The sequence below is a fragment of the Rhyacophila brunnea genome, unplaced genomic scaffold (assembly GCF_057557595.1).
Source record: "Rhyacophila brunnea isolate RB1 unplaced genomic scaffold, BYU_Rbru_1.0 scaffold_1, whole genome shotgun sequence".
Taxonomy (NCBI): Eukaryota; Metazoa; Arthropoda; class Insecta; order Trichoptera; family Rhyacophilidae; genus Rhyacophila; species Rhyacophila brunnea.
Window position 1 is genome coordinate 40,335,132 of NW_028232751.1, and position 26,929 is coordinate 40,362,060.

The window sequence follows — 26,929 nt, forward strand, 5'->3', positions numbered from 1 at the left end:
TGTTCATCTTATTATACATTTCTTTTAGAAGAATACAAAGTGTTTTTATCTCATTGCGGACCCGGCAAATAAATCTCGAAAATTGTGAAGCTTGCTACAAATTAATGAAGGTTTTCTTATCATCTGGGTATTTTCTTTCTATGTTAGTAATAGTCGACTTTGAAGGGTAAATTTGTAGGCTGATGACAGATGCTTGGTCAGAAAGAAAATTAGTTCTCATGGCAAAGATGTGTTTGTTCATAAATGTATTATGTTGCGATTCTAATATGACTCCCTTTAGTTGGTTTTGGTATATCGCTGATGTCTACATTAAATGAGTTCAAAAGCGTTGTGCTTTGCTGCTTTATTATGAAAATCAATAAATGTTGAAAATTCTACCAGTAAATATTTATATTATGAAAGTGTCTGTGATATTACAGATTTGCAACCTGTATAATTATGTTAGTATGGTTCAATGTTATTTATCCATAAAAACATGGCTCGCAATACCGGAGCGCCATTCCGGGTCGTAAAATCGGCAACATTGTCATTCCATTTCGTGGAAAAAAATAATTTTACATCTTGAGCTAGAATGGCCATACAACAAAAAATCTAACACGCATATTTTTATAAAACACACAAAAATAAGATAATTATTTTTAGAAGATTATTTCATTTAGAGTGCTGCAAAAAAACTGAGTCTATCCATTTAAATGACAAAAAATAATGAGGCAGCATTTTGAGTATATTTAATGTTTCCTGTCACTTGTTTTGCAGTTTCCACTGTAGTTTTAAGATAATCTGACCATTTTTTTTATTCTACCAATTTAGTTCAATGTTTGGGAGTTCTATTGCCGAAACGGCGATACTGGAATCATTGTTTCGGCCGATCACGATAAAAAAGTATTAAGAATTTCAAAATAATAGTTTTTTGCAATCTTGAGTATGTACCCATAAAGAAGCTTTCGGTTTCTCGAGATTCAATTCTCTAGAAACATTTCTTATTTCTTTTTTAGGTCATCTGGCTCATATTTGAAATTTTACCTGAATCCGTCAAACCTGAGATCAAATTCGAACCGTTTTTTTTTGCTTTGTCCAAAGATCTTAATATCCGTTTCAGTTCAAAGTCTAGGTGCATTTTTTTTTCTACCAGTGAATTTAAGAGTTCCCTTTGCTATGTTTTCGTATAATTTTAATAATTTTTTGAGAGTTCTCAATATGAGATTTCTCGATCAAAACCTCTACGGGGAAACATTTAAAAACTACTGACATAAATGTAGTTTAATATTTTATTTTTCAAAAATAATAATTACAACAATTTGGAATTCTATAACTCCATTTTAACCATTTTTGTGTATGAATGAACAATTTTCATACAAATGATCAATAATAAATCAACAAAAAAATCATACATATTACGGTACCTAATACATAATTTAAAAAAAAGTTTTTATTACTATAATATGTACCTACTTGGTATACATGGAAGTATTTTGACTACTGTTATTAGATCCATCACAATGGTCCCTTAGAAATAACAAAAAAAATTAACAACAATGTCTTACATTTCACATATTTTTCTTAGATTGCGACATTATTATTGTCAATTCAAATAGAAATTCATGTTTCATAATCTTAAATAATAAAAATATGTGGTATTTCGAGCTAGTATTTCAAAATAATGCTTACAAAGTAAAAAAAAATATTTATGTACATTTAACATTTTGAACTCAGTTCACTCAGCAATAAGTCTTCAACTTACATATAAATACTCACAAAACAATATCTAGGTAGTTATTACATATATTTTATTATCGTAATTATAATCAATTATCAAAAAATATTCTTTGGTGTATGACCAGATGCATAATTCGGTGTTTTTGCACACAGGGTAGCAATTTTTTTATTGTAAGGGCTGATATTTTCACTTTATATAAACAATTGGCTGAATGTAAGTTATTTAAATATTTTGGGGAAGATTTGAAATATTAAACTTTTGTGTTGTAAACCCACCCTAAAAGCTAGTGTGATAAATTATCGCCGGATTTATTAGTTAAATTTTCCTATTTCAACTGTACAGCATTCAATTCAATGAAAGAACAGTCTCAACAAGTGCTATTCTCAACATAACATGATTCAAAACATATTGTTGAATAATGTCAGTGTTCCAGACAGGTCACCCCATCATCTAAGTTATGAATAATGCATATTTATTAAATGAACAAAATAAAATTAATTAATTCAATTCTAAAATATTTGGCAAGTGCTAGTGTAAGAATTATAATTTGGTATAGTATTATACATTATCATGTAATGGCATATCAATACAGGGTTTCTATAATTCAGTAAAACTAAATATTGGTCTTCAGTTTTAAGATGACTTTTATATATTGTGCACTTAGGAATGCCTTTGCTATTTATTTTATACTTGTATGAAATCATTCACTCATGAAAATTTAAAAAAAGATGTTATATCATATATAATTATATCATATCTCAGTAACATTTTTTTGAAAAAAATTAACTAACATGGCACACACAACTTAATTATCTACTTTTAATTACCATGGTATTTCTTATATGGTGCGGCTTTTATGAAACACATGTCCAATTTAATACGGAAATGCCTATTTACCAATTACAGACCTACAAACTTATCTCGAGAATGGCCAAAAATGGAACTACGAACTACCATAGGACGCCATATTGTTCCATTTATTATTAGACATTGTAATCAGGTCAAATTCACTTGCAATAGTCAACTTGAACACTGAATTATATCAATTGGTATTATAGGATTGTGACATATAATTGTACCATACTATGGTTCAATAAAATAATTATGTATGTATTTTCCAAAATCTAATCAATGTTTCGTAATGACGGAAGCAAAGTAAATAAACACCCATAAAAGTTACACATGTCATGATAATATATTATTTCACTTATTAATCTTGATTTTTTTTTGCAAATTAACAGTTACATATAATATTATATGGAGAATTAATAAATATCTATTAGCAATCTTTAATTGAAAATATATTCTCTTAATATGCTCCTTGTTCAATTGAGCCGAGCAAGGCAATTAATTATTGTGTAGAGAGCGACATAACTTGTGTGACCCATGAACCGCAGATGTGTGCTGTACTTCGATGCAGTGTCAGTGTTTTAATACGCATCAAAGGAGCCAACATTCACCTTGCTTATCTCATTGTGAATGGGAGCATTATCGAATGTTAATAAAAATAACAATTAATGGGTTATCCCTAAAATACAACAAATTCAATTAGGTACTTTATGTAAGTAGACAGATTATTGTAAATAAATATATCTGCTGTAAGTTTCAGTTGCCCCAAAATCACATACAAAATTCCAAATTAGGCCGCTTCTTACGTCTATAATATGACTTTATGTTTGCTAGGAAATAATGTAAAATGATCATTTAAAAAAAAAAAAATCTGTAGCAAACCAACAATAGTTGATATTGAAAAAGTAATTATCTAATAAGGTACATTCAAAAACAAATAGGAGACTGACTCTCCATTATGGGTACGTCGCACTGCCTCAGCGAACATCATGGATACATCAATACACTGTAAAAATAAACACACATCAAATCAAAACATATAATTCCTTCAGTAAAACAGTATCGTTACGTGTAACCATAGATAACAGGCATCATAAATATATATTAGGTTCATAAGTTCCCATGATAGCTGAGCAGCTAACGCTTTGGCCAGCTTATAATGTCGTGGATTCCCGGTTCAAATCCTGGGTCTGGCAAATACAAATATAGTTTTCCAATGTGGAGTATGAACCTAACAGATAAGACAGACAAAGAAGCGGAACGGGGCACAATTTCGCAGGTGGTGCGGTGAATCATCGAAAATACAATGTGATCAAATACTGCAGAGCACACTGGATATGGCAAGACGATGCACCTGCACACCACGTAATTCAACGCACACATTGTTTTGTTTCTCAGCGTGGCGATTTAACGAAAATACTACGTATTCAAATAGTCTAATGCACATTGAATGTGACGAGCCGAACGGGGTGCAGGGGTCACTAATTTATCCGCCTGTGGGAGCGTCATCAACGAGCGTGCGCTTATTATATCTTCAAAGTCTTTGCAAATTGTTATTAATATTAAAATAATTATTATGTGATTATGTACTTATGGGCCGCCAAAGAAATAATTCAGATAGATAATAAAGTATTGTATTACTCCGCTATGAATGGCGAGCAGTGAATGTGGATTACAAGCCGACAAATGAAATAAAAAATAATCATGGTCCTTCTGCCACCTGCGCCGCTTACCACACTTGGGCCACTAGCGCGCTGTGATTTGCAACAATGTTATAGGCTTCTAATGGACTATTCTATTTAAGTTGTTTTTTGTGACCCGGGTTTCGCCTTTTAGCATCTTCAGGCATTATGTACACTCACCAAAAGGCAAATACACACAAAAAACGAGTCAAATAGAATAAATAGTACAAAACTTAAATCCATTAGAATTTAAATTCAAATTCCATCAAGTACCTTCAGTCGATAGTATTAATATTGTATGTAAATATAGTATTAATATGATGTCTGGCGAGAATGCGCTGCTTAACGCACTTTGGCCACGAGTGCCCGCTCCGCTTCTTTTAGTGGGCTTTGTCGCTAATAGCTTGAGCAAGTGGCCAACATCCATCTCTCGCAAAAACAAAAATGTGTTAATTCAAACCTCCACTTTGTGGAGGCCCATATGGTCTTTTTAGGATCGGACGTGATCCATATAAGTGGATGCCCCATATAAATGTTCCATATAAGAGGTTGCCCCATACAAGTAGCGCCATCGCTTGCGACTGTCATATAGCTTGTACCTAATGGGTTGAGCAAGTGGCTAACATCCATTTCTGATAAAAAAAAAATTGATACAATCTCCACTCCGTGGAGGGATATGATCTTAGGTTTGGAGTATTATTTATGCATATATAAGAGTATAGACACGTATGAGTATGGATCACGTTAGCTGTATGGAAGATACACCCCCTTGGGTGTAACATATGAAACTTATGATTTCTTTTCATGGAAATGTATTCATCTGACTGTCATAATACATCTGTCTGTAGCAAAGGGTGGAGGTAAGCTGTGGAGGTCCAATGTAAATGGTGCACACTAAACTTTGTCTATAAAAATACAGTCGAACATGGTTATTATGAGGAAGATGGGACCGACTGAATTTGCACATTATAAGCGTTACTTGTTATATCAGAGAATATGTATTTTTAAATGAGCCATAACACAAAAAGTCAAAAATAAAAAATCTGAAAACCCCGAAAAAATCCCCGAAACAAGCATGGTATTCATAAACTACAAAAGAAGTTGTTTATTTTAATGATGGCTGGTAGGTACCTACAGACTTCACAAACCTTGAATTTTTCAACCATGTGTGGATACTTTTTCATTATTGTCGGCGAAAACACCAATTAGGTAGGTACTTAGACACTTAACTAGTGTCATAAACGTAATCTGACCCCGGCGGCATCCTGTTCGATCGGATTTTATTGCTAAGGGTCGAAATGTTTTTAAACGATCGACACATTAACAGTGTTTTACCTCGGTATATCCGATAAGTTGCTCGTTATAACAGTGAATAAATGTATGGAGAAAATCATAAACCAAAATGTCGATGAATGTTTCTTCATTACATCCTAGATCTCGCTATGTCCGAGATTGTAATAACCGAGTTTGACTGTATGCAATTAAATCATATATAACTTTGGATATTTAATAGATAGAATAACATTTTTTATCTATTATAGTTTGGTTTAGGCAGGGCTTAATGAATTTAAAAAAATGAACCAGAAATATGTGTAATATGTATTTTTAATCCAACGAAAACAAATAAGCATGAATAAAAAAGTGTGCACAATATTGTCGTATCGCCCAAAATATACCAAAATCATTATGGTTTAGTTAGGCAGTGTTTAATTGATTTTTAACCACCTGTAAATTGTACTCTTGGTTCAAGAAAAACAAATACATATGACTAACAAAGTTTAATGTGCACTATTCATGGCGGATCTCAACAGCCTACCTCCATCCTTCGCCACTGACATCTGTAATACAAATTACAGATGATGAGTTAGCTTATAAAATTCCCTGCCAAAACGAAACCATATTATTCATAATTCCTACTAGAAAAAATCTTTTAAAAAATGGGGACTCGAACCCACATCCACTTGATTCGCACCTTTGTGTTTTACTAATTATTGAAGGTTTAATTGAATTTTAAAAACTAACTAAAATCTGCAATTTGTATTCTTAGTTCGATGAAAAGAAATAAGTATGACTGACAAAGTTTAGTGCGCACTATTTATGTCGGATCTCCACAGTCTACCTCTACTGGCTGTTGTGTCAAAAATGATTATTTATATCAACAAATAATTATTTACTAGCTGCCTGTTATTGCTCCCTATGTGAGCAAATGTGATGTGGTGTGGGACTTGCTATTGAATTTAAAATTGTGCGTGTGTTTAACATAATTATTACTTATCGGCAGGGATTTTTTTTGTAATGCAACGCGGTGGATCGGCATTCCGGCACCTTTTTTCACAGTATTTTTAATGTTACAAAAACAATTAGACGAAACAATGTTCGCACCTACATAGTACAAGAATCATCATATGAATAGACATATCCTGAAAAACTATTGTACCAAAACAGTATTGGCACTTTTCGATCCTTCAAAATGCGTTGATCGGTGGTTACTCAGTGAAAGTCATTCGGCCATAGACTCTTAACACTAAGAAAATGAATCGAGACGATTTGCCAGACGAGAATTGGACTGAACTTTCGAAATCACCATGGCCCACACAAAGAGGGGGCTGACATGGCTCTAGCATGATGAATCGACCAGATAAGTGAGATAGTGTGTATGAGTAAGTGAGAGAGCACATCACAAATTTGCTCTAATCGTAATTTAAAATAATAAAATAATAAATAAAAATAATAAAAAAAGGCGATAATTTCCTTCAGGCGTATTAAAATTCTAAAATATGAGGTTGTGTAATTGCATTTTTTGGTTAATGTTTGCTGATACACTGAATACCCTTAATTTTACCTCGAACACCATTTGGAAAACACTACTATAGAGTGTCACACTGCCTTTAACCTAAGAGCCCGATGCTCAATTCGTACTTACCATAAAATAACAGTAAAAATTGTAAGTAGCCGAAATCCATCTGTTAACTATAGATTATAGATATAAGGAATCCTTAACCATAGACTACTTTTGTTATGAACTCGCCCCCTTGCCCCCCTTCCGTAATGCCATTTACCACTGACAGCTGCTGTCAAAATAAATTGACGTGGCTTTAAAACGGCCAATACACTCAAATTCATTTAACAATTGATCTCAATATGGGTATTGAACAACTATTAAATATCCGTGACATTTAATACGACACATTTTCCCTTAATTTCTTGATTCTGTACATGTCTTAATTTAGTAAAACGGATTATCGAATTGAAATGTCAGTGTCAATTAATTATGAATTAACTTTTCTTATTCAGATTTAGATATTTATGTAATATTAAACCAATAGATAGGTAGTTGAAATATATAAGTACTTAGTTACCTACACACCAACATGGTAATATTAGTTTTAATCACTCCATATAATTATTCACATCATGGCATATATTTGTAATAATTGTAAATGACAAAATCTGAAATTTCAACGGCAAGTGTTACCGTATCGGGAAAAACATGGTCAAAAAATAACTTATATTATGGGGAATATATATTCGCACAATTGAATAGACTGTTTTCACAAAGCGCTGACAACATTTAAAAATATTTCGTCACATCGGAAATGGATGATATTCACAAATCAACTACAACAATCAAACGATCGATTTGCACTAAGGAAAAAGTAGTGTTCACGTATCAATATACTATTGTAACCCAATTAATCGTAAAAGAATATAAACACTATGAAAATTATGTTTAATGATTTTAAACAATATTTTGGCAAAACATAAGTATGTATTAGGTACCTACTTTCAGATTCAAATAATATTATAAATACCTATTTAAAAAGTGACGTTAATTAAAACTTAGGTAATTGTGCCGCAGATGCCGTCATAAGCTTTTATGATTTTTTTTTACGAAAACAGTTTATTCCATGTAGACAATTATAATAAATACCTTTTTCTGTCGGCGCATAGGCTTTTCGATCTAATAATTGTTAATTTAAAATGCTCATAGATTTTGATACTTACTTCATTATCACAAACTAAGATTATATTAGGTTGGGGTAGGTTAGGTTAGGTTAGGTTAGATTAGGTTTAGTTCAAAAAAGATACTTATACAATCTCATGACGGCATCTGCGCCACATTTACCAAAATTTATATCGATGAACCGAAAAAGATAAGTATACCTAGGTGGTGTTATTTGGTTGTAGATTTACATCAAATAATATATATACATATTTATATTACTGCGTTAAACATTAATTATATTGACACCTAAGCATCATTTTTGCGATTGCCTTCTAATAAAATTGTATTGTTACAATTATTAGTTTGACATTTGTGAATTTCTACCTTTTCTTTGTGCGATATATTATTTATCGGTGAAAACAATTTTACAAATGTGTGCAGTTGTCAAAATTGAGTGAATTTATATTTATAATGAGTGATTTACGATTTTTGTTTTGTGAAACAAACTATTTTATGTGATTTCATCTATTTATTTGTGAAATCATTTAATATATGTGAAAACTATTTTCCAAATGTTGAAGTTATTTTTTTTTGTGAATTTTGATTATTGCATTGTGCGATTAATTCCCACCCTTATATTATTCACTAATTGCTGAGACATTTAATCATTTTTATTAAATATTAATTGTGTATTTATAGTTATTGAATTTATTTTGTATATTTTTCATATTTTTGTCATCGTTTAACAATTACAAAATAATTTACCTAAATTATGAAAAAGAGAATTTTTATATATGGTAATATTTTCAATAGAAAAGCAGAACGAAGCTATTGCAGATTTGGTGGACCATAGACAACTCGATCATAACTATGAAATGCTTTCTGCATAGTGTTTTGTTGTAATTTTGTTGTAATTATGACAGACGATTGTGCATAGGGCTCTTAGTGAAAGGTAGGGGGTTTACTTCAGGATGTGGGCGCCATGGAAATCACTATATACTTTTATTCAAATATATTATGTTTTTACAATTTTTTTTTTACTACTTTAGTTTTTTTAAATTTTTTATGCGCTTCTTGGCATAGGAAAAATTGCTTTAAATGATATTTGAATATAATTTTCTTTAGTAGGTAAGAAGTTTGTCAAGAAGTGAGTTTCGGCACCTTCGATTTTTAAAAAAAAGCCCTGCTTATCGGTATATCTAATTAATTTGTATTATGTTAATTCTAACCTGTATTTTTGGACATTCATTCATATGATTGTCCTGTGGAATAGTATTTGTGACCACAACAGCTTCAAATCCTGCTTTGTTGATCCGTGAAATGGCTGGTCCCGAAAATATTCCATGTGTCAGAATCGCATAAACCTGGAATAAATTTCATAACAATAATGTAAATAAAAATAATGAGAGAGCAAAAAGTCGCCGTATATTCTAAAGAATGCTGTTTCTATGAAATTATTTTCACCTAAATCAAAAGAAAAGGAGGCCATATTTTGCAATATACCTACATAATATGCAGATATCATACATATATATTGTTACTACTTTTATTAATATTCTTAAGGAATAGGGTCCTAAATTTACATCAATATGTTTTGAATGAACGTGATATTTTTGAGAATCAACATTGAAAATGTGCTTTACGATGGTTTTGCGATTTTAACCATTAAAAACATGGTAAGAAAACAAGATGTTAAATAATATGCGATCAATAATAATCTGTGTTATGTCAGTGTGCTTGTTATTTACATTTTACAAATCTTGTCAACATGAAGATAAAGTTTTGTTATTTTATGATTTGTTTTGCAATCTAGAACTTAAAATGCAATAATCTAGGTGATGTTTTCCACTTTTATCAGTTGATACATAGCAATACATAGGTAAACAAAAACAGCATATGCAATAGATTCAATCTGTATTGGCAGCGAAAAGGTTAAACATAAGGATCAAATATGATGACATCACGACCTTCCCTTCCCAAGGGAAATATTTTAATATTAGAAAATAACAGTATCACTTGGGGAAAATAATATGTACCCGATAAGCTTATGTATTAATATTACATAAGTTTAAAATAAACAATTTTTTCTCAAATTCAGCAAGTAAAAACTAAGCATACAACAAATACAACTGTAAATACTGTCTACCGATTGCAGTTTGATATTAATAAATAAGTTTTAAATCTGCAAAACCAGCTAGCTGAATTTAGTTATTGTGACAAATATATATTTAGGAAAACATTAATAATTAACGTACACCTCTGTAAGAATGATTTGACATCAATGCAGATTACCCCACATTATATTTGAAGTATACGTGGACGGCATTGCCAACATCAACAGTCCCATGATGGCCGCACAGTTGGTGGTTTGAATCCTGGGTCTGGCAAGTACACATATTGTTGTTCAATAATTTGGGTATGAACTTAATAGGTTGAGCAAGTGGCTGACGTCCTTTTATTGTAAAAACAAAATCTGTTACAAACCTCCACTCTGTGGAGGCCCATATGATCTGATTAGGATCAGACATGGCCGGGAAAAAAAAATGACATACTTAGGCCAAAATGAAAAATGCATGAAAAAAATCAGAGAAGTATTAATGGATCTTGAAGACAATGTGAGCACATTGGGACTTACTGTAGTGTGGAAAAAACTGAATACATGGTTAAATCAAGAGGGCTGACAGAACATGTTACACGATAGGAGGATCAATAATTTTGTTTACCTCGGATCCTCCATAAATCGCAATAGTAGTTTAGAAAATTAGTTTGGTAATAAACGTTGCTTCAGTCTATCCAAGGTGCTAGATCCAAAGTCATTGAATCGATACATGAAATGCATTTGTGGCTAGTGAGACCTAGTGACCAGAGCGTTGGAGCGGAGCTCGGAGCAGAAAAATTTGTAGTGCTCTACTGCTCCGGATGCGTTTTTTTATTATTAAATTTTCATCCTAAAATCCAATGAAAATAGTATATTTTGACACTTTGCAACACTGGAATTATTTTAAATATGGCAACACTGCCGAGTGATAAAAAAAAGCCTTACTGTTTTGACAGAAGAGGCAAATAATGAGAGACGATTTGCTGTTGTATATTTGGTTTAATAGAATGAAAATAACAACTATTTTAAAACTAATTATTTTTTATTTTTCTAACATTTGTATACGTATGTATAACACCTCATTATTAAAACTTTTTATACGGAGTGGAGCAGACCCTGGAGCGGAGTCAGAGCAAGTATTGGGTCCCGGAGCGGAGCAACTCAAAAAAGGATCTGCTCCAACGTTCTGCTAGAGACCTCATGCAAGATGGAAAGATAGTGTCGAATTGGATTTAAAAACCTCAGGCATCAACAACCGAAGAGAAGCGGTTTTGGACAGATCTGGACTTAGGTCAAGACTCACTAGATAAGGTTGTAGCACCAGGAAGAAAAAGATAGTACAATCCATTAATTATAACCGTAATACATAAATGTTACCTTTGTAGCACCAGCTTCAATCAGTTTGTCTGCAGCATGGCATATGGTACCACAAGTATCTGCCATATCATCCACTAGTATTGCAACTCGATCTTTCACATCACCGACTAATACCATGGAAGCCACTTGGTTTGCTTTTTTTCTTTCTTTGTGTATAAGAGCAAATTCCACATTTAGTCTATCGGCAATGGATGTTACTCTTTTGGCACCGCCTGCATCAGGTGAGACAATTATACTATTCTGCCATTCTGTTATGTTTTCTCTAATCCACTTAATAACTGCTGGCTCGGCAAATAAATTGTCAACGGGAATATCGAAAAATCCTTGTATTTGCGAGGCATGTAAATCCATTGTGATGATGTGGTCTGCTCCTGCCACAGATAGCATGTTGGCCACAAGCTTCGCCGAAATAGGTGCACGACTCTATCATTTTTAGAGAACAAAACATTAGAATTACAACATTAAATATTTTAACACCATCATTAAACAACCTTATCACCTTTTAAATTAATGAATGTATTATGCTGGCCTTCACAATGGTCCAACTCAGACAAATGTTTGTGGTTATGTGGTTTTCACCATCGTGAAAAGAGCGATATACGCACTGGCCAGCAAATGTTTGCTGTTTATCAACAGTGTCTGTATTTTTGTGAGTTGGACCATTGTGAAGGCGGGCATTAGATATCCCTGTATTCATGCACTCATTATTATGAATAAAATATTTCATCGATTGTGTTAGAGAAATTTTATTGTTAATATTTATTCTGTACAATAATACCTCAATTAACTGGGTGGATGGGTTCAACTAAATTACTTTTTATTTGAAACAATTATGTCCGTTTACAACCCTTAGAAATTCCACTGGCCACGTCCGTATGTGCACTATGCCTTTGTATTAAGTTGTCTCCCTTAGGTGACTACCCTACTCTCCCTGCCACAAATCATAGTGAGTATATTTTACTTTAGAAAAAAAAAATTTGGGGGATTGCCCATATTATAATTATAATTTAACATAAAACAAAAATATGTACAACCATCTTTGAAGCACGAAAATTCAATATGAGCAGTTTATTAAAACTTCATTATAAATGGATTGATAATTGAATTTTATTAAATGAGTTATTGTTGTATCATTTAGTAAGATGTGATTTTCAAAGAAGCATTGTTAATCTTAAGGATGGTAAATACAGACAGAATTTTTGAATAGGTATGTGAATACTAGTTCAAGGATTGTTTTGTCAAAATTTTAATCAATTTTTTTCAGATTTAGAAATTTATTTTTTATTATGAGTGAGTAGGGATGACATTTTAGTTCTTTGATGGTATCTTTAATTTTATTGGATTTATTTTTAGCAAATTTATATTAAGTAGGTATAGACACATTTTTTTTCGTTCTGTGAAATGTCACATGTGTTTGCTTAATCCCAGAATTGAAAAGATTACTAATCCTGTACTGAAGAGCGTCGGCACTGAATCATCCAGGATGGAAGAAATTTTCAGTCGAGGCTTGGAGTGCCAGAACTGATGATGACTAAATTCTAATTTAAAATTGTGTCCGGTATGGCGACCCCTACTGATGACATAAATGTTAATAGTTATATGGCAGACTTAACAAACAAGGTTTCAAAAATTGGACAAAACTAGCCAAAATTAACCAGTAATAGTTTTCCTTGAGTAGCAGGAGGTACTTACTTTATCAGAAAGTCTCAAAATCTTAAATAGATCCGTCACCTGAATGCAGAATTATTCTAACTCATATTTGAAATATTTTAACTTAAAATCTTTAAAACAGAGTAAGTTCTTCAGTTATTTATTATTTATAATAGACACGAGAATGCATAATTTACTATAACATTGCCACTATATTGTGATGCATATATTTATCTATTCAGATAATAAATAATTGAAGTACCTAGGCTGTTTTAAAAACCCTTCTGTCGGATATTTCGAATGTAAAATTCTGTATTTAGGTGACAACATATGTATTTTTAAAATCTTGTAGTTTGTAAGAAGCGCCAAGTCCTGCAGCACAATTCTATTATTGTACTTTTAATACTCAGTGCTGGCTTATTCTATCGATGCCTTGGCACTTCACATACCTCACACCACCATCACTGTGATTAGTAAATAAAAATTAACGGATTGAAGATGTGACACTATATTTTAAATACACTATAATATAGGAAAATATTATGTATGAATAAATAGCATGTCAAAAGTTACCTATCAATGTGGTTTGTTTTCTATTTCTATAATATCAAACTACTTGTGTCATATTGATTTTAAAAAATCTTTATATTATGTCAAACTTGTCACATGAAGTGTAAGTAAAAAAACATAGTTTCCACAAATGATGCATAAGTAGATTATGCAATTATTACTTTTTCCATCACAGTATATGACAGTTAAATAATATTTAATATTCGAGAAAAATTAACTCAGTAAAGACAATTGTATTCTGGAATAACCAAAATATTTGTCGAGGCTCATATTAAACAGGCAAAACATACAATCAATAACATTCTGTATGTCTTTTAGTAAAAAAATATTATGTTTAAAATAATAATTACTTCGACCACTTGATAATCATAACTTATGAATCACATGATAAACTTATGATCCCAAACATGTGTATACAAATGAAGTTTGAGATATGTTTTACTCAAAGATAAAAACATCATAAATGAATATGTGAATGCAATGAAAAAGGCGGACGTCACTAAAAATATTTAATAGGTACATTAAATTATATGATAAACAAATGTTGCATTATAATATGATTAGACAAAAAGCATAAGCACAGTGGTATTCCAACAAATGTTTGATTATCAAAACAGAATGTTATTGCCTTAAAAGTGATCCAAGGAGTTGCGGTCACCTCAAATTTTTATGCATTGGGCAATTGTTTCATTCATCGGCGCAACAGATCCATCACATAATAAAATTAGTTAGTCCTGCTCTTACAGAAATAGATAGGTAGTACAAAATTTGAATTTACGCATAGTAAATAATTAATATTATTATTTGATTATTCTGTATACTTAATATGAATTTGTCAATGGCCCATTGTAACCACATATAATACTAATACGCCGACCAATGATTGGCCCCGAATGGTTTATGAACTGTAAGAAATTGTATACGCATCAAATCTACGCAAATTTAGCAAAAGATCCATCCTATATGGAAAATCAATGGTTAAATGTATGTCGTGTATATTATCTGTTATGATATAAGATTTAAAAACAAATAAAAAAATACTATATAAATAATATGATAAACCATTTTTTTTATTCAACGAATGCTTTGATGAATTATGTATACAAATAATAGTTTTTATTTCTGCCCAGCAGGGTCATAGGTCAAGGAATGCCTGTACTTTTCCCGCATTCTTCACAAAGCATTTTCTTAGAACTAAATTAACAGCGCAGGCAATTTTATTTTCTAATATTCAGTGACTATCATTGTGGCAGTTTAAAAAAAAAAATGCTTAACACATATTTTTCTACATAACTGGACTTTATAATAGTACCACTACACCAATAGATTAGTATACTGTCTCGTTGCAAACAAATGGTTCGCGCGAGACAAATGAACAACACCACCAAATAATGTTACATAAACGCGTGATCAAACACAAAATTAACAGTTTTAAAAAAGTCAATGTAATCCCAAGAAACCGCATGCTTCCCAAGCAAAATTAAGTTAGTAATAAGTTAGCAATTGTCTATGAGAATAATTTAATTTACCCTGAACTTCCATTCGTTTGATTTCATCATTTTTGCAAGTTTGGCGTTCTCCCCTTCACCAGCAGTCTGTTAATGTCGTAATACTAATTGAATCATCATTTGTCATTTTAAAAAAAAAGTATTAGTAATTACCTGACAATATAAAAATGTAAACATTTTTTTGAAAATCAAAATAAAATGGTTTAACTCATGATGCAAATAATAATTATATTAAATAATAAATGCAACACAAGGTACCTTATCTTTTTTATCTTGGCGAGCATAGGGAAAGCAAGGAATCACAGCAGTAACGCGAGATGCAGAAGCAATCTTACAGGCATTTATCATAATAAGCAGTTCCATTAAATTGTCGTTTATTTCACCACTGCCACTCTGTACTATGTAAACATCTTCTCCTCTTACAGACTCGCCAATTTCTACGCTGCGAAATTATTCATAAATAAGATAGTATAAAAAAGGTGACTTAAATTAATTTAGGTAATATATTTATTAATTAGTTATTTTATAATTAAAATGTAATGTTCTCACCAAGTTTCCAAATTGCTGAACTTTTTGGTGACAACCTTGCCAAGATCGATTCCCAGTCTGTCAACAATATGCTGTGCCAAAACTGGATGGGATGTTCCCGTGAAAACTTTAATGTTCGGCATTCTCTTGCGAAGATCTGTCGCAGACTTATTATCTGTAACAGTCAAGCTCTCGGGGCAAACGGTATCTGAGCCTTCCGAAATCATTAATGTTCAGTGACTTCAATTTCAGTATAAAGTGTACATACGTCGGTAACCACTAACCAGCAGTGCTGCCATCTTTTTGTCACCAAATTAGTGCGCGGTTGTCAAATTCTTATATTATCTATGGTCAGTTTGTTGTTACTTCTTGTTGATAAATGTCTCGTAAAAATGTAAACAGGCTGTCAAGTTTTTGACAGAAAAGCTATACTCTTATAATTATCATGATGCTACCAGTTTTTGTGGCAAAAATTTGGGCACGATCCCCAGGGAACGGCCAAGAAGATTGATGGTAATTTTAACAATAACTAACTACCTACATGTAATACAGGCGAATCCAACCGAACTTCAAATAATTAACGTTTGTATACCTATTTGAGTTATCCTCTTGGATATATTTTAATGAAATTCCTGATAGTAATCAGGCCAGCGGCGTACCGGGGGGGGGGGGGGGGGGGGGGCAAGGGGCCCTGGCACCCCAAACATGAAAATTATCAGAATGATAATCTTTGGGCAAAACACGGCGAAAAAATGATTTGTAATTCTCCAGCTTTAGAAAAAATTGTTAGATTTTAATTTATATATATATATAATAATAAACACAAAAAATTCGAAACACTAAGTCGGGTTATTTAGAAACCCAATCTATAATATAAAAATCAATATTTGTTTGTTTGTTTGTTCGTATTTTATGCGCTGCCATACCGTTCATCCGATTGCGATAAAACTTTGTCAACTTATTGCTTGCACTTTCGCGAAGAGTACAGGCTATATCTTATATATAAAAATGAATGTCTGCCTGGCTGTCCTGTATGCGTTCCTATACCATTCATCCGATTGCGATGAAATTTTGATCAAGTGTGCACACGCCCGCGAAGGTTTCTGAATTAGTACAACCATCTTCTTCTTCTTCTATTTGTATGCGTTCCTATACCATTCATCCGATTGCAATGAAACTTTTGTCAGTTGTTGTGCGCATACCTGCGAAGGTTTCTTAATTAGTATTATATAAAATACAAAGTTTGTTGTTTGTTTGTTCCATCCAATTTTGATTTTTTTTTTACTACATATTAATAACATTAATAACGTTTGCATATTTTGGATTCGATTTTAATTTAGGGTTCTTTTGTTTGACCTTTACTCCTATTATAATTATTTTCATATTGACATATTGTATTACACAGATATTTTAATATTAAAAAAATAATTACCTCTTATTATTTTTTAAATATCTAAGATAAATATAACCACGAAGCGACCGTGTGCGAAGCCGGGTACTTCAGCTAGTCCTTAATAAAACTGTCAAAAAATTCTCGGTGTCCACCCGAATTCCGGAGTGGTGTAGGTCATGGCTGGGGAGGGCTGACAGGACTCTAGCCTGGGGCCCCGGCGTGTCAGGTTGACCAGATAAGTGAGATAAACACACATCATAAAATTAGCTTTATTAGTAAAAAAAAGTCATACTATCATACTTCGTGGCGATGAACATTTTAAATTATATAATTGTGCAATATATTTTCTGATTATTATCTGTCGATACTCGACAGCTCCATTATTAAAGTAGATGTATTAAAAATCGTCAATAATTTACTGTATAAGTACCCTTAATTTGAACTAAAACACAATTTGAAAAACATTAATGTAGTGTTTCACACTGCCTTTAATCTTAGCGGTAGGTGGGGGACTCACCAAATATCCTAGCCTGAGGGCCCGTTTCAGGATGCGGGGACCATCATGTAGGTACACCGAGTGCAATAGACAAAAGACCGATAAACGAGAAATTAGGCTGTGTTGTGTTGAGTACTGACACATCCTTGTTACTTGCGAGCTTCTCCCGGTGTAAAATAATCATTTAATAGTTATAAGCCGAAACGTAACCCTGACCTCTAGAAACGGCTTCATAAAACATCTAATCTGATTCCTTGCTCAACTACGTAAATATTTTATTCATAGGTAAAGGCCTTCGTCCGGTGCGTGAAAATCACTTACTGGGCGGAGGTGTAATTAAGATAAATTTTTAAGTATAAATGATGATGGATGAAAGAGATAATTTTAAGACTATATTAAATATATAAATAAAAATGCAAATGTTGTAAACTTTGCCGCACATTGCGCAACGCTAAAATCTTCGCGCACCGGCGCCAAAGTCAGCCTCGTGATTCGCCGAATCCAAAGATCATCCGATCGGATTTGGCCAATCACGAGAGCTCTTTGGTGAGTCGGCGAATTTCAAAAAAGGGAACCCCAAGAGAAAAGTTAGTGAGCGTCCTTTATTTAAAGTATACGGACCTGATGACTGTAACTGTGAAAACCAGAAAATAAACTTGTAAAATTAGAGATTAAAAATATAAGACCACGTTACGAACAAGAAAGACCTTTTTTTTTATTTAATTTCTTTCATTTAAATTTCTTGTGAATCCGGGGTTCTATCGACACCTGAGCTAGCCACTGGAACCCTTTAAATAGGTAGGTTTGTGTATAAGTTAAATGCAATAATACTTTTTTTTGTCCATTTTCAATTAATATTTTGAAACCTCAATATAAAAAAAGGAAAAATCGACGATAAACATTCAGCGAAAAGAACGACTACACCCACTACAGTCAGTGATGGTGTAAATCAAAAGAACATTTTTTTTCAGTGGAATTCGGCATAAATACTGTAGCTCTCTAGACCAAGCGGATAGCATAGCCGATATTATTTGAGTAATGTTTTAGCATACTAGGCGCACATGTCCAGCATGGTCGCTGTTAGTCACTTCCAATCCGCCAGTCGCTGATGACACGCTCCATGGTTACCGCCACTATGCTTCCAATTTAATAAAAACTAGCAGAAACTGTACAAATATACCGCCGTATATTGTGAAAATATGTAAAAATAATATATGAAGAAGAAAAAGAGCCTATGGGACTAATTTACATTCTCCTCCTTGGACTCCCCCCAATATTAAATCCTGAGCGCGCCACTGAATCAGGCCGATCATAATAATATTAAATAATAATTATTATTTTCTCGATTGACCACAAAAACATCTTACATTCGTTCAAGATCTTCCAATTCATTTTGTTCTTCGAATGAGGATTCCTGCAATATTGCTATTCATTATTACGACGTGATTGTAAACTTGTAAATATTATTGGTGAATTCTGAATCCAAATCGATATACTTTTAATGTTGAATAATGTTTTCAGACAATTTTGTTATTTCATTATCGATTATTGATTATTTTAATAATGTTCATATCTCGTGAATTAAACCTAAAAATTCATTTAATTTTTTTTGTGGTGATCTGCGCTTTAGCCAAGAAATCTTCAGTAAAAAATTTCAGCGCCTTTGGGCTTGGCGTTTCAGAAATATTATTCAGAGTATTTATTGAACGGCCATTATAAATAATTACAAAGTTAAATGTTTGGTAATCAATTCTTTCAATTTGATACTGTTAGGAAAAGACAGGAAACATTTTATGTGAATTGTGTTGTGTTGTATGTAATTAATACCTAAATTTATACAATAAAATGCTTACAGGAGCAGAGTGCCAACACCCTGGAAGAATTGAATGATAGCCTTGAAGAGGCAACTGGCATGTCACAAACGCTCAGCCTCCGAACACCGTTTAGTGGAAGTATATGGCTAAGAAAAACTAAGAACCAGGTAGAGTGGAGACAGTAAGCCATGCAGTAAGTTCATCCAGCAGTGAATTTAGACTGGTTGAGAAAACATTAAATAAAACACCTTTACATTTTAATAAGAATGAATTACACCAATCGCTTTTTTCTCGGTCTCTATTTGTCAAGGTATTTATTCGGAAGTAGATTTTATCAATGTTTTATGTATTTTCAGATAGTGAAACAATCACAGAACCAATTGAAGAATTCCTGTCAAAGCCACTTTCCTGGAATGGTGGATGTTTCATCGTAGTTCACAATCCTACCCTCCTAATGAGGTACTTATGTCTCTTCTATAGCGATTCTCCTTCACTACCTTCTTGATAAATAAAGATGTTTGTAGTAAATGTAGAGTCTTATTCTTTACTCTATCCTATATTTTCTGGATAAATGTCTCTTCTCATGTGATAAGAGCACAGGCCCCTACCTTTCTCAAGTCGTGATCCCGTTTTATAACAGGCTAATAGTCATAATAAATAGAACAACACAGTTTTTAAAAGACATGAGTTCGAGTTCCACCTGGTCCAACTTTTTTTGTAATGTGTATGTTTCTGAGTTTTTAAAAAAATTGTCTTTATTTCTATAATCTAACACTCAAAAACCATTCAGTATTGAATAAAAATAATAATAACTAAAAACATTCCGAATATGTTAATTCATTGTAGTATCGACTAGTCGTGAATGTAAATTATTTGGAATGTGTCAGTACTCGAAATGGAAAATTTTACGAACCGGAGCGCTGGATATTTTTCGAAAATATTAACATAGTCATCTAATTAAGTATATGTATATTTTATAAAAATAAGTGTATTCGATTTTTTGTCATAATATGGCCTATCTAGCTCAAACGGTCAAAATAAATTTTCCACATGATGGAGAAATAATTTTGGGGATTTCATGAAGCCGAATGGTGCTTCGGTGCGGTCCGTTCCATTTCGAGCCCTGGAATGTGTAATATTAAAGGTTTTTCTCACCAAAAAGTCATTATTAAATTATACTAATCTTCCATGTATTATTTAAATATAAAGAATTAAAAATAAATATATACATCATTTTCGGTGTCAAAAGTCTATCTCAGTTTATTTTTCATTATGTATGTCGAAGTAGTATATTGTCCAAATCAAAATTTGACTTATAATTGTAATTAATATTATTATGTACTTAGTTATAATATAAATAATCATCGTTTTCGATGAAATTCCTAAAATAGTTGTGAATACCCATATTAAAGTATTAGTATACGTAATTTATATTAATTAAATTAATTAAATCATTGTTTAATGACGTGTTTTCTCTCCCTTTCTTTATAAAATATTATGTTAAATAAAAATGTTTTTTTTTTAATTTGGCTATTTCAATCAAACCTCTTCACCCTGCTACTTGATCTGCCTTCCGATGTCAATCACCGACTTCTTCACTCACCAGTCGCGTAGCATCCCGCTGTCCAGAAATGTCCCGGTCTTTCAATGCTCCATCATCATTCGGAACTGCATCAGATTTAAACTCATATGTGCAATTCGTTATGTAAAGATCCAATCACGGAAACGCAGACTGCTATTTGCCTATTATATACATTACACTGGTTACTAGTAGAAAGGTACATCACAATTTTGTAAAAAAAAAAAACGGTGTGTGTACCTACTTATGTACGCACGTCAGAAGTTATATTTCTTTGGCGTAACAAAACAAAAAACTCATCTTTGCCATACAGCGGTTATAATCAGTTCAGAAGTGCCCATGATAAATTAATAAAAAATCAAATTTTATTGGCGTGTTATTATGATTATATTCATTTCGGTCTCAAGGCTATTTTATCGATATAGGTACCATCAGCAATAATATTATGTATGCGAATAAATAATATTATTGCAGAATGTACCTACTTTGGTAGAAAAAAAATCTCAAAACCGGTGTTTGAAAAAATTAGCAAACCGCTATTTCGACCATCTTTGCTTAAAAAGATGACTGTACAACTATTTTTAATAATTTATTACAAATCAAAAGTAAGACATAGCCTATTTAATGGTTTAACTATAACGTGATATTGGCGTTTGTGATGAAACATAATAATTATTATTGTCTTCAATTATTATAAACCGCTAATAAATAAATTGACATGGGATATACGACAAATATTATCCTGAACTGTAAAAATATGTATTTTTGTGTGTGAAGTGTCTAAATATTGTAAATTTACAACCATTGTTTGAATTATTTACCAACTCAACATTCACAACATTTATTTATTTATTGATATATAATTTTACTCATAAATAATACTTAAGTACATAAATATATCCTCAAATCTTAATGGATAATCATAATAAAAGTTGCAACATTATTTGGAACATCCGAACGTCGCCACGCAAAATAAATTATGTTGCGTCGCCGGGCAAAACTTATATTATTATGTATTTTTTATGTTACCAACAACCGATTCGGGTGAAGGTGATGATGAAAATGTTTTATAAAGTACATTATGTAAAACTAAGATTGTTTATATTATAGATATTATATCTAATATTGCACATTTTTGAAAAATTATTAGCTTCCTGTTCCCTAAATTTTCCATTTCAAGCACTGTTAATGCACCAGCAAAACTGCTCTTAACAACTGATATTCAGAAAGCCAGAAAGAAAATGAAGAGTTGGTCGACCTTGGGCACAATGGATTGTTGGTAAAGTTGGTACCCTGGATGGAAGCGGTTGCTGAAGAAGGCGAAAACCCACATAGGTCTGTACCGCCAGAAAGAAGTAGGTAGTATGATAGGTAAGGGGTGAGTAATAAAACACAACTGAGAGATAGGTATCAAAGCTTTTAATTAATGCAATGAAATTGAATGTTTTAAACAAAACTTATATAATATTATTCTTATATAAACTCTTTTTGGTACACTTTACTAATATACACAATCATTATTATTATTATATATAAAACGTTATTAGACAATGTTTTAAAAACTTATCAAGACTTATTTCACTAAATAATATAAAACAGCCAACATAAAATAAAAATTGCCAATACTATGAAAGAATGACATTCAACAAATAGTTAGTTAATTTTTAATTCGCTTAACGCAATGCGAGTGAGTTGTGCTCAATCTGACGATAATATATACATAATAATATGTAAAACCAATAGGGGACAATGGCTAGATATACTATTTTTATTTTTTTCCATAATGTTCACAAGTATCCCCAAAGAAAGAGACGAGATACAATGTTATTAGATGTCTTAAAAACTCGCCAAGACTTATTTTACGAAATAATAAAATGCTAGATAGCAATGGCTAGATATACCTACTATTTTTTTTTAATTTTTATCTTTTTCCACAATGTTTACAAGAGTCCCCCTTTATTTAACACAATATTTAATAAATAAAGAGACGAGATAAAACGTTATTAGACAATGTTTTAAAAACTTGTCAAGACTTATTTCACTAAATAATATAAAACAGCCAACATAAAATAAAAATTGCCAATACTATGAAAGAATGACATTCAACAAATAGTTAGTTAATTTTTAATTCGCTTAACGCAATGCGAGTGAGTTGTGCTCAATATGACGATAATATATACATAATAATATGTAAAACCAATAGGGGACAATGGCTAGATATACTATTTTTATTTTTTTCCATAATGTTCACAAGTATCCCCAAAGAAAGAGACGAGATACAATGTTATTAGATGTCTTAAAAACTCGCCAAGACTTATTTTACGAAATAATAAAATGCTAGATAGCAATGGCTAGATATACCTACAATTTTTTAATTTTTATCTTTTTCCACAATGTTTACAAGAGTCCCCCTTTATTTAACACAATATTTAATAAATAAAGAGACAAGATAAAACGTTATTAGACAATGTTTTAAAAACTTGTCAAGACTTTTTCACTAAATAATTTAAAACAGCCAACATAAAATAAAAATTGTTAATACTATGAAAGAATGTTATTCAACGAATAGTTTCTTTTTAAATCGCTTAACGCAATGCGAGTGGTGCTCAAGCTGACGATAATGAATACATATTAATATGCAAAACCAATAGGGGACACTGGCTAGATATACTATTTTTATTTTTTTTCATAATGATCACAAGTAACCCCAAAGAAAGAGACGAGATACAATGTTATTAGAGAAATGTCTTAAAAACTTGTCAAGACCTATTTCACGAAATAATCAAACACAGCTAACGCTAACATAAAATAAAAATTGTTGATAAGTACTATGAATTGAATAGATATTCATTTTTAATTCATTTTACGCAATATGAATTAGGTGTATTCAATCTGATGGGAATGGGTACCTATGCAAAATCAAAATGGGATGCACGACGTTCATCCCATTTTGATTTTTACGGTTCATAAAAGACAAATACGTCATTTATAGTTTTAATATTTTGAAATTTCTCCTTAATCTCAAACAATGTCGGTCGGTCCTTTACAAGTGGACAAAATCCAATCGTTAATTTTCTGATTTGATGACACCTTTGTGCAATTCGATCTAATACTTCTGGGCTAAAATGTTGAACGCCGATAATTTCAAGTGTAACTAAGTTATCCATCGCGCCACTTACGAATAAATCTATCAATTCATTGGAGTTAAGCGTAGGATTATCCAGCAAAATCAAAACCTGTAAATTATTAATTTTTTTTAACGATGTTAATGCTAAATTCGTCACACCAAGAATATGGGAGAGTTCAAGTTTGGAAATATTGGGACAATCTGATATATGAAGCATTATGCTTTCAGTGCACTTTGGCAAGCCCAACGTTTTTAATTTGAGCTTCTGCTGCTTTATCAAATTTATAATGCCACTTTCGGGTACCTCTGCAAGTGTATCTGTAATATTGAAATGAGCCAATTCTCCACAGTGTAGAAGGCTCTTCAACGTTTGGTCACTCCAATGCAAATTGCTACGGAGACTAGTTAATTTAGCCAGTGGACTGAAATCAAGTGTTATCGCAATATCTATATCACAATGAACGTCAGTTATATTAAGCTCTTCCAATTGAGAAAGAGTCTCAACAAGTCTTGTACAAAGCTCAAAACTTAAGCAATTCCTCAGAGTAAGTATTTTAATTTTGGGACAAATTTCCAAAATACTTTTTAATACATTAAAACCCACAACCTTGGTCAATTCAAGCTTTCTTATTCGATTACTATGGGCACCATATGCGTCTAGAAACATTTTCACGGGTTGAGGACAACTGCCATCGAATTGAATCGGTATTCGATCCCAAACTGCCGGAATTCTAGCCACATCTTTCCAGTGTGTACATACACTCTCAGCATTTTTTATCGACTCGTATGGTAAGTAGGAAAATATTAACATCAAAATTTCTGGCGGAAGTTGATCCATGACGTGAAATTATGGTGGCGAAGGGTTTTGGCTGTCGATCAATGCGGCTTGAGGAATTGAAGATATTATCTGAAAGTTGAAGAAATCTGAAAAAAAAGTAAAAATATATGTACATATTACAAGTCGGTGTTTGAAACTGATTAGGAGATTTCAATGCAAATATCGGTAATGGTAAAAATGGTGAGTTAGTAGGATTGAGAAGTGATCGGGGAAAAATACTACAATTGCAATTATTTTAACCAAAGTATGATTGTGACTAACACAATAATACAACTTCCAGAAAAGCAATTGTAGATATACTTCGAAATCTCCATAAGATGAAGATGAACAATGTAAGATATCAAATTAACTACCTATGTAAATTACATAAATACGAGGGTGGGTCAATAAGTCCTTAGAAAAGCCGACAAGTGGCGCGACTAGTACTGTAAGCGGTTTGTTTTCATGCAGCGGCACTACCGATTCAGTATGCTGCGAAGTTTCAATCAGATTGGTCGGATTGTTGTGTGTTTTTCGTACATTTAAAAAAAAAATTTGCTTGTGGAAAATGGAAAAATGGAAAATGGAGAAAATTGAGTTTAGAGCTGTTATTAAACATTTTAATATAAAAGGGTTAACAGCAAAGGAAATAAAAAATGAGTTGGATTTAGTTCACGGCATATCTGCTCCTTCACTCGCAACTATTTATAACTGGTTAAATGAATTTAAACGTGGTCGTACATCAACAAAGGATGAACCACGCTCAGGACGTCCTGTAGAGGTGACTACACCAGAAATGATCAATAAAATCCACGATATGGTGTTAAGTGACCGAAGATTAAAGTTGAGTGAGATAATTGAGGTTACAGGGATCTCAAAAGGTAGCGTCATTTCTATTTTACATGACAAATTGGGCATGAAAAATATTTCTGCAAGATGGGTGCCGCGTTTGCTCACAGTCGACAATAAACGCAATAGGGTGGTGGCCTCTAAAGCCCTGTTGTCGCTCATGCAACGCAATCCGGATGAATTTTTTCGTCGCTTTGTGACTGTAGATGAAACATGGATACACCACTATACTCCCGAGACGAAAGAACAGTCAAAGCAGTGGATTGCGAAGACAAACCATGTCCAAAGAAGGCGAAAACCGTAAAATCAGCTGGTAAGGTTATGGCTACTGTATTTTGGGATGCACGTGAAATTATTTTCGTTGACTATTTGGAAAAAGGAAAAACAATAACAGGGGATTATTATGCATCTTTATTGGACCAGCTAAAAAACGAAATTGAAGAAAAACGGCCTCATTTAAACAGGAAAAAAATCCTCTTTCATCAGGACAATGCCCGTGTTCACAAATGTTTACGATCAATGGCTAAAATTGAAGAATTGAAGTTCGAATTGGTCGACCACCCACCGTATTCGCCAGATTTAGCCCCCAGTGACTTTTTCCTTTTCCCAAACTTAAAAAAATGGCTAAGTGGACAAGGTTTTTTTGCAAATGAAGAAGTCATCGATCGGACAAATGCTTATTTTGAGGACCTTCCGAAAACTTATTTTTCTGACGGTTTAAAAAAAATTGAGAAACGTCTAACCAAGTGTATTGAGCTCCAAGGAGATTATGTTGAGAAATAAAAAAAAAATACAAAAATAAAAACTGTTTTAATGCTTTTTTCTAAGGAATTATTGACCCACCCTCGTAGCATAACATCCACTAAAACTAATTCAGAAACATGTCATCTGACCATGATCTGTATGGTAAAAAATAGACATAACAAGTT

General features: G+C 32.3%; 1 protein-coding gene and 1 long non-coding RNA gene across 3 annotated transcripts; one reads left to right on the forward strand and one right to left on the reverse strand.

Moving 5' to 3' along the window:
• Positions 1–1,250: 1,250 nt before the first annotated feature.
• On the reverse strand, positions 1,251–16,216 carry Prps (phosphoribosyl pyrophosphate synthetase). The gene is made up of 6 exons (XM_085944080.1): positions 15,947–16,216; positions 15,656–15,839; positions 15,419–15,484; positions 11,670–12,092; positions 9,424–9,558; positions 1,251–3,572 (listed from the first exon to the last, which is right to left on the reverse strand). The coding sequence occupies exons 1-6, from the start codon at positions 16,150–16,152 to the stop codon at positions 3,480–3,482; spliced, it is 1,107 nt and encodes a 368-aa protein (XP_085800206.1). The 5' UTR covers positions 16,153–16,216; the 3' UTR covers positions 1,251–3,479.
• Positions 16,217–16,280: 64 nt separating this feature from the next.
• On the forward strand, positions 16,281–21,098 carry LOC147079775 (uncharacterized). 2 transcript variants are annotated; one of them, XR_015070321.1, is made up of 3 exons: positions 16,281–16,438; positions 19,670–19,795; positions 19,985–21,098. It is a non-coding gene; the product is annotated as an uncharacterized LOC147079775 (long non-coding RNA). The 2 variants fall into 2 exon arrangements; XR_015070324.1 differs by having other exon boundaries at positions 16,282–16,438; positions 19,670–19,821.
• The last annotated feature ends 5,831 nt before the right edge of the window (positions 21,099–26,929 follow it).

Coding starts and splice junctions, on each gene's coding strand:
- Prps (XM_085944080.1), bottom strand. CDS start 16,152: ATGATTTCGGAAGGCTCAGATACCGTTTGCCCCGAGAGCTTGACTGTT. Junction 15,840..15,946: donor TTCAGCAATTTGGAAACTTG/GTGAGAACATTA, acceptor ATAATTTCGCAG/CGTAGAAATTGGCGAGTCTG. Junction 15,485..15,655: donor GCCAAGATAAAAAAGATAAG/GTACCTTGTGTT, acceptor CGACATTAACAG/ACTGCTGGTGAAGGGGAGAA.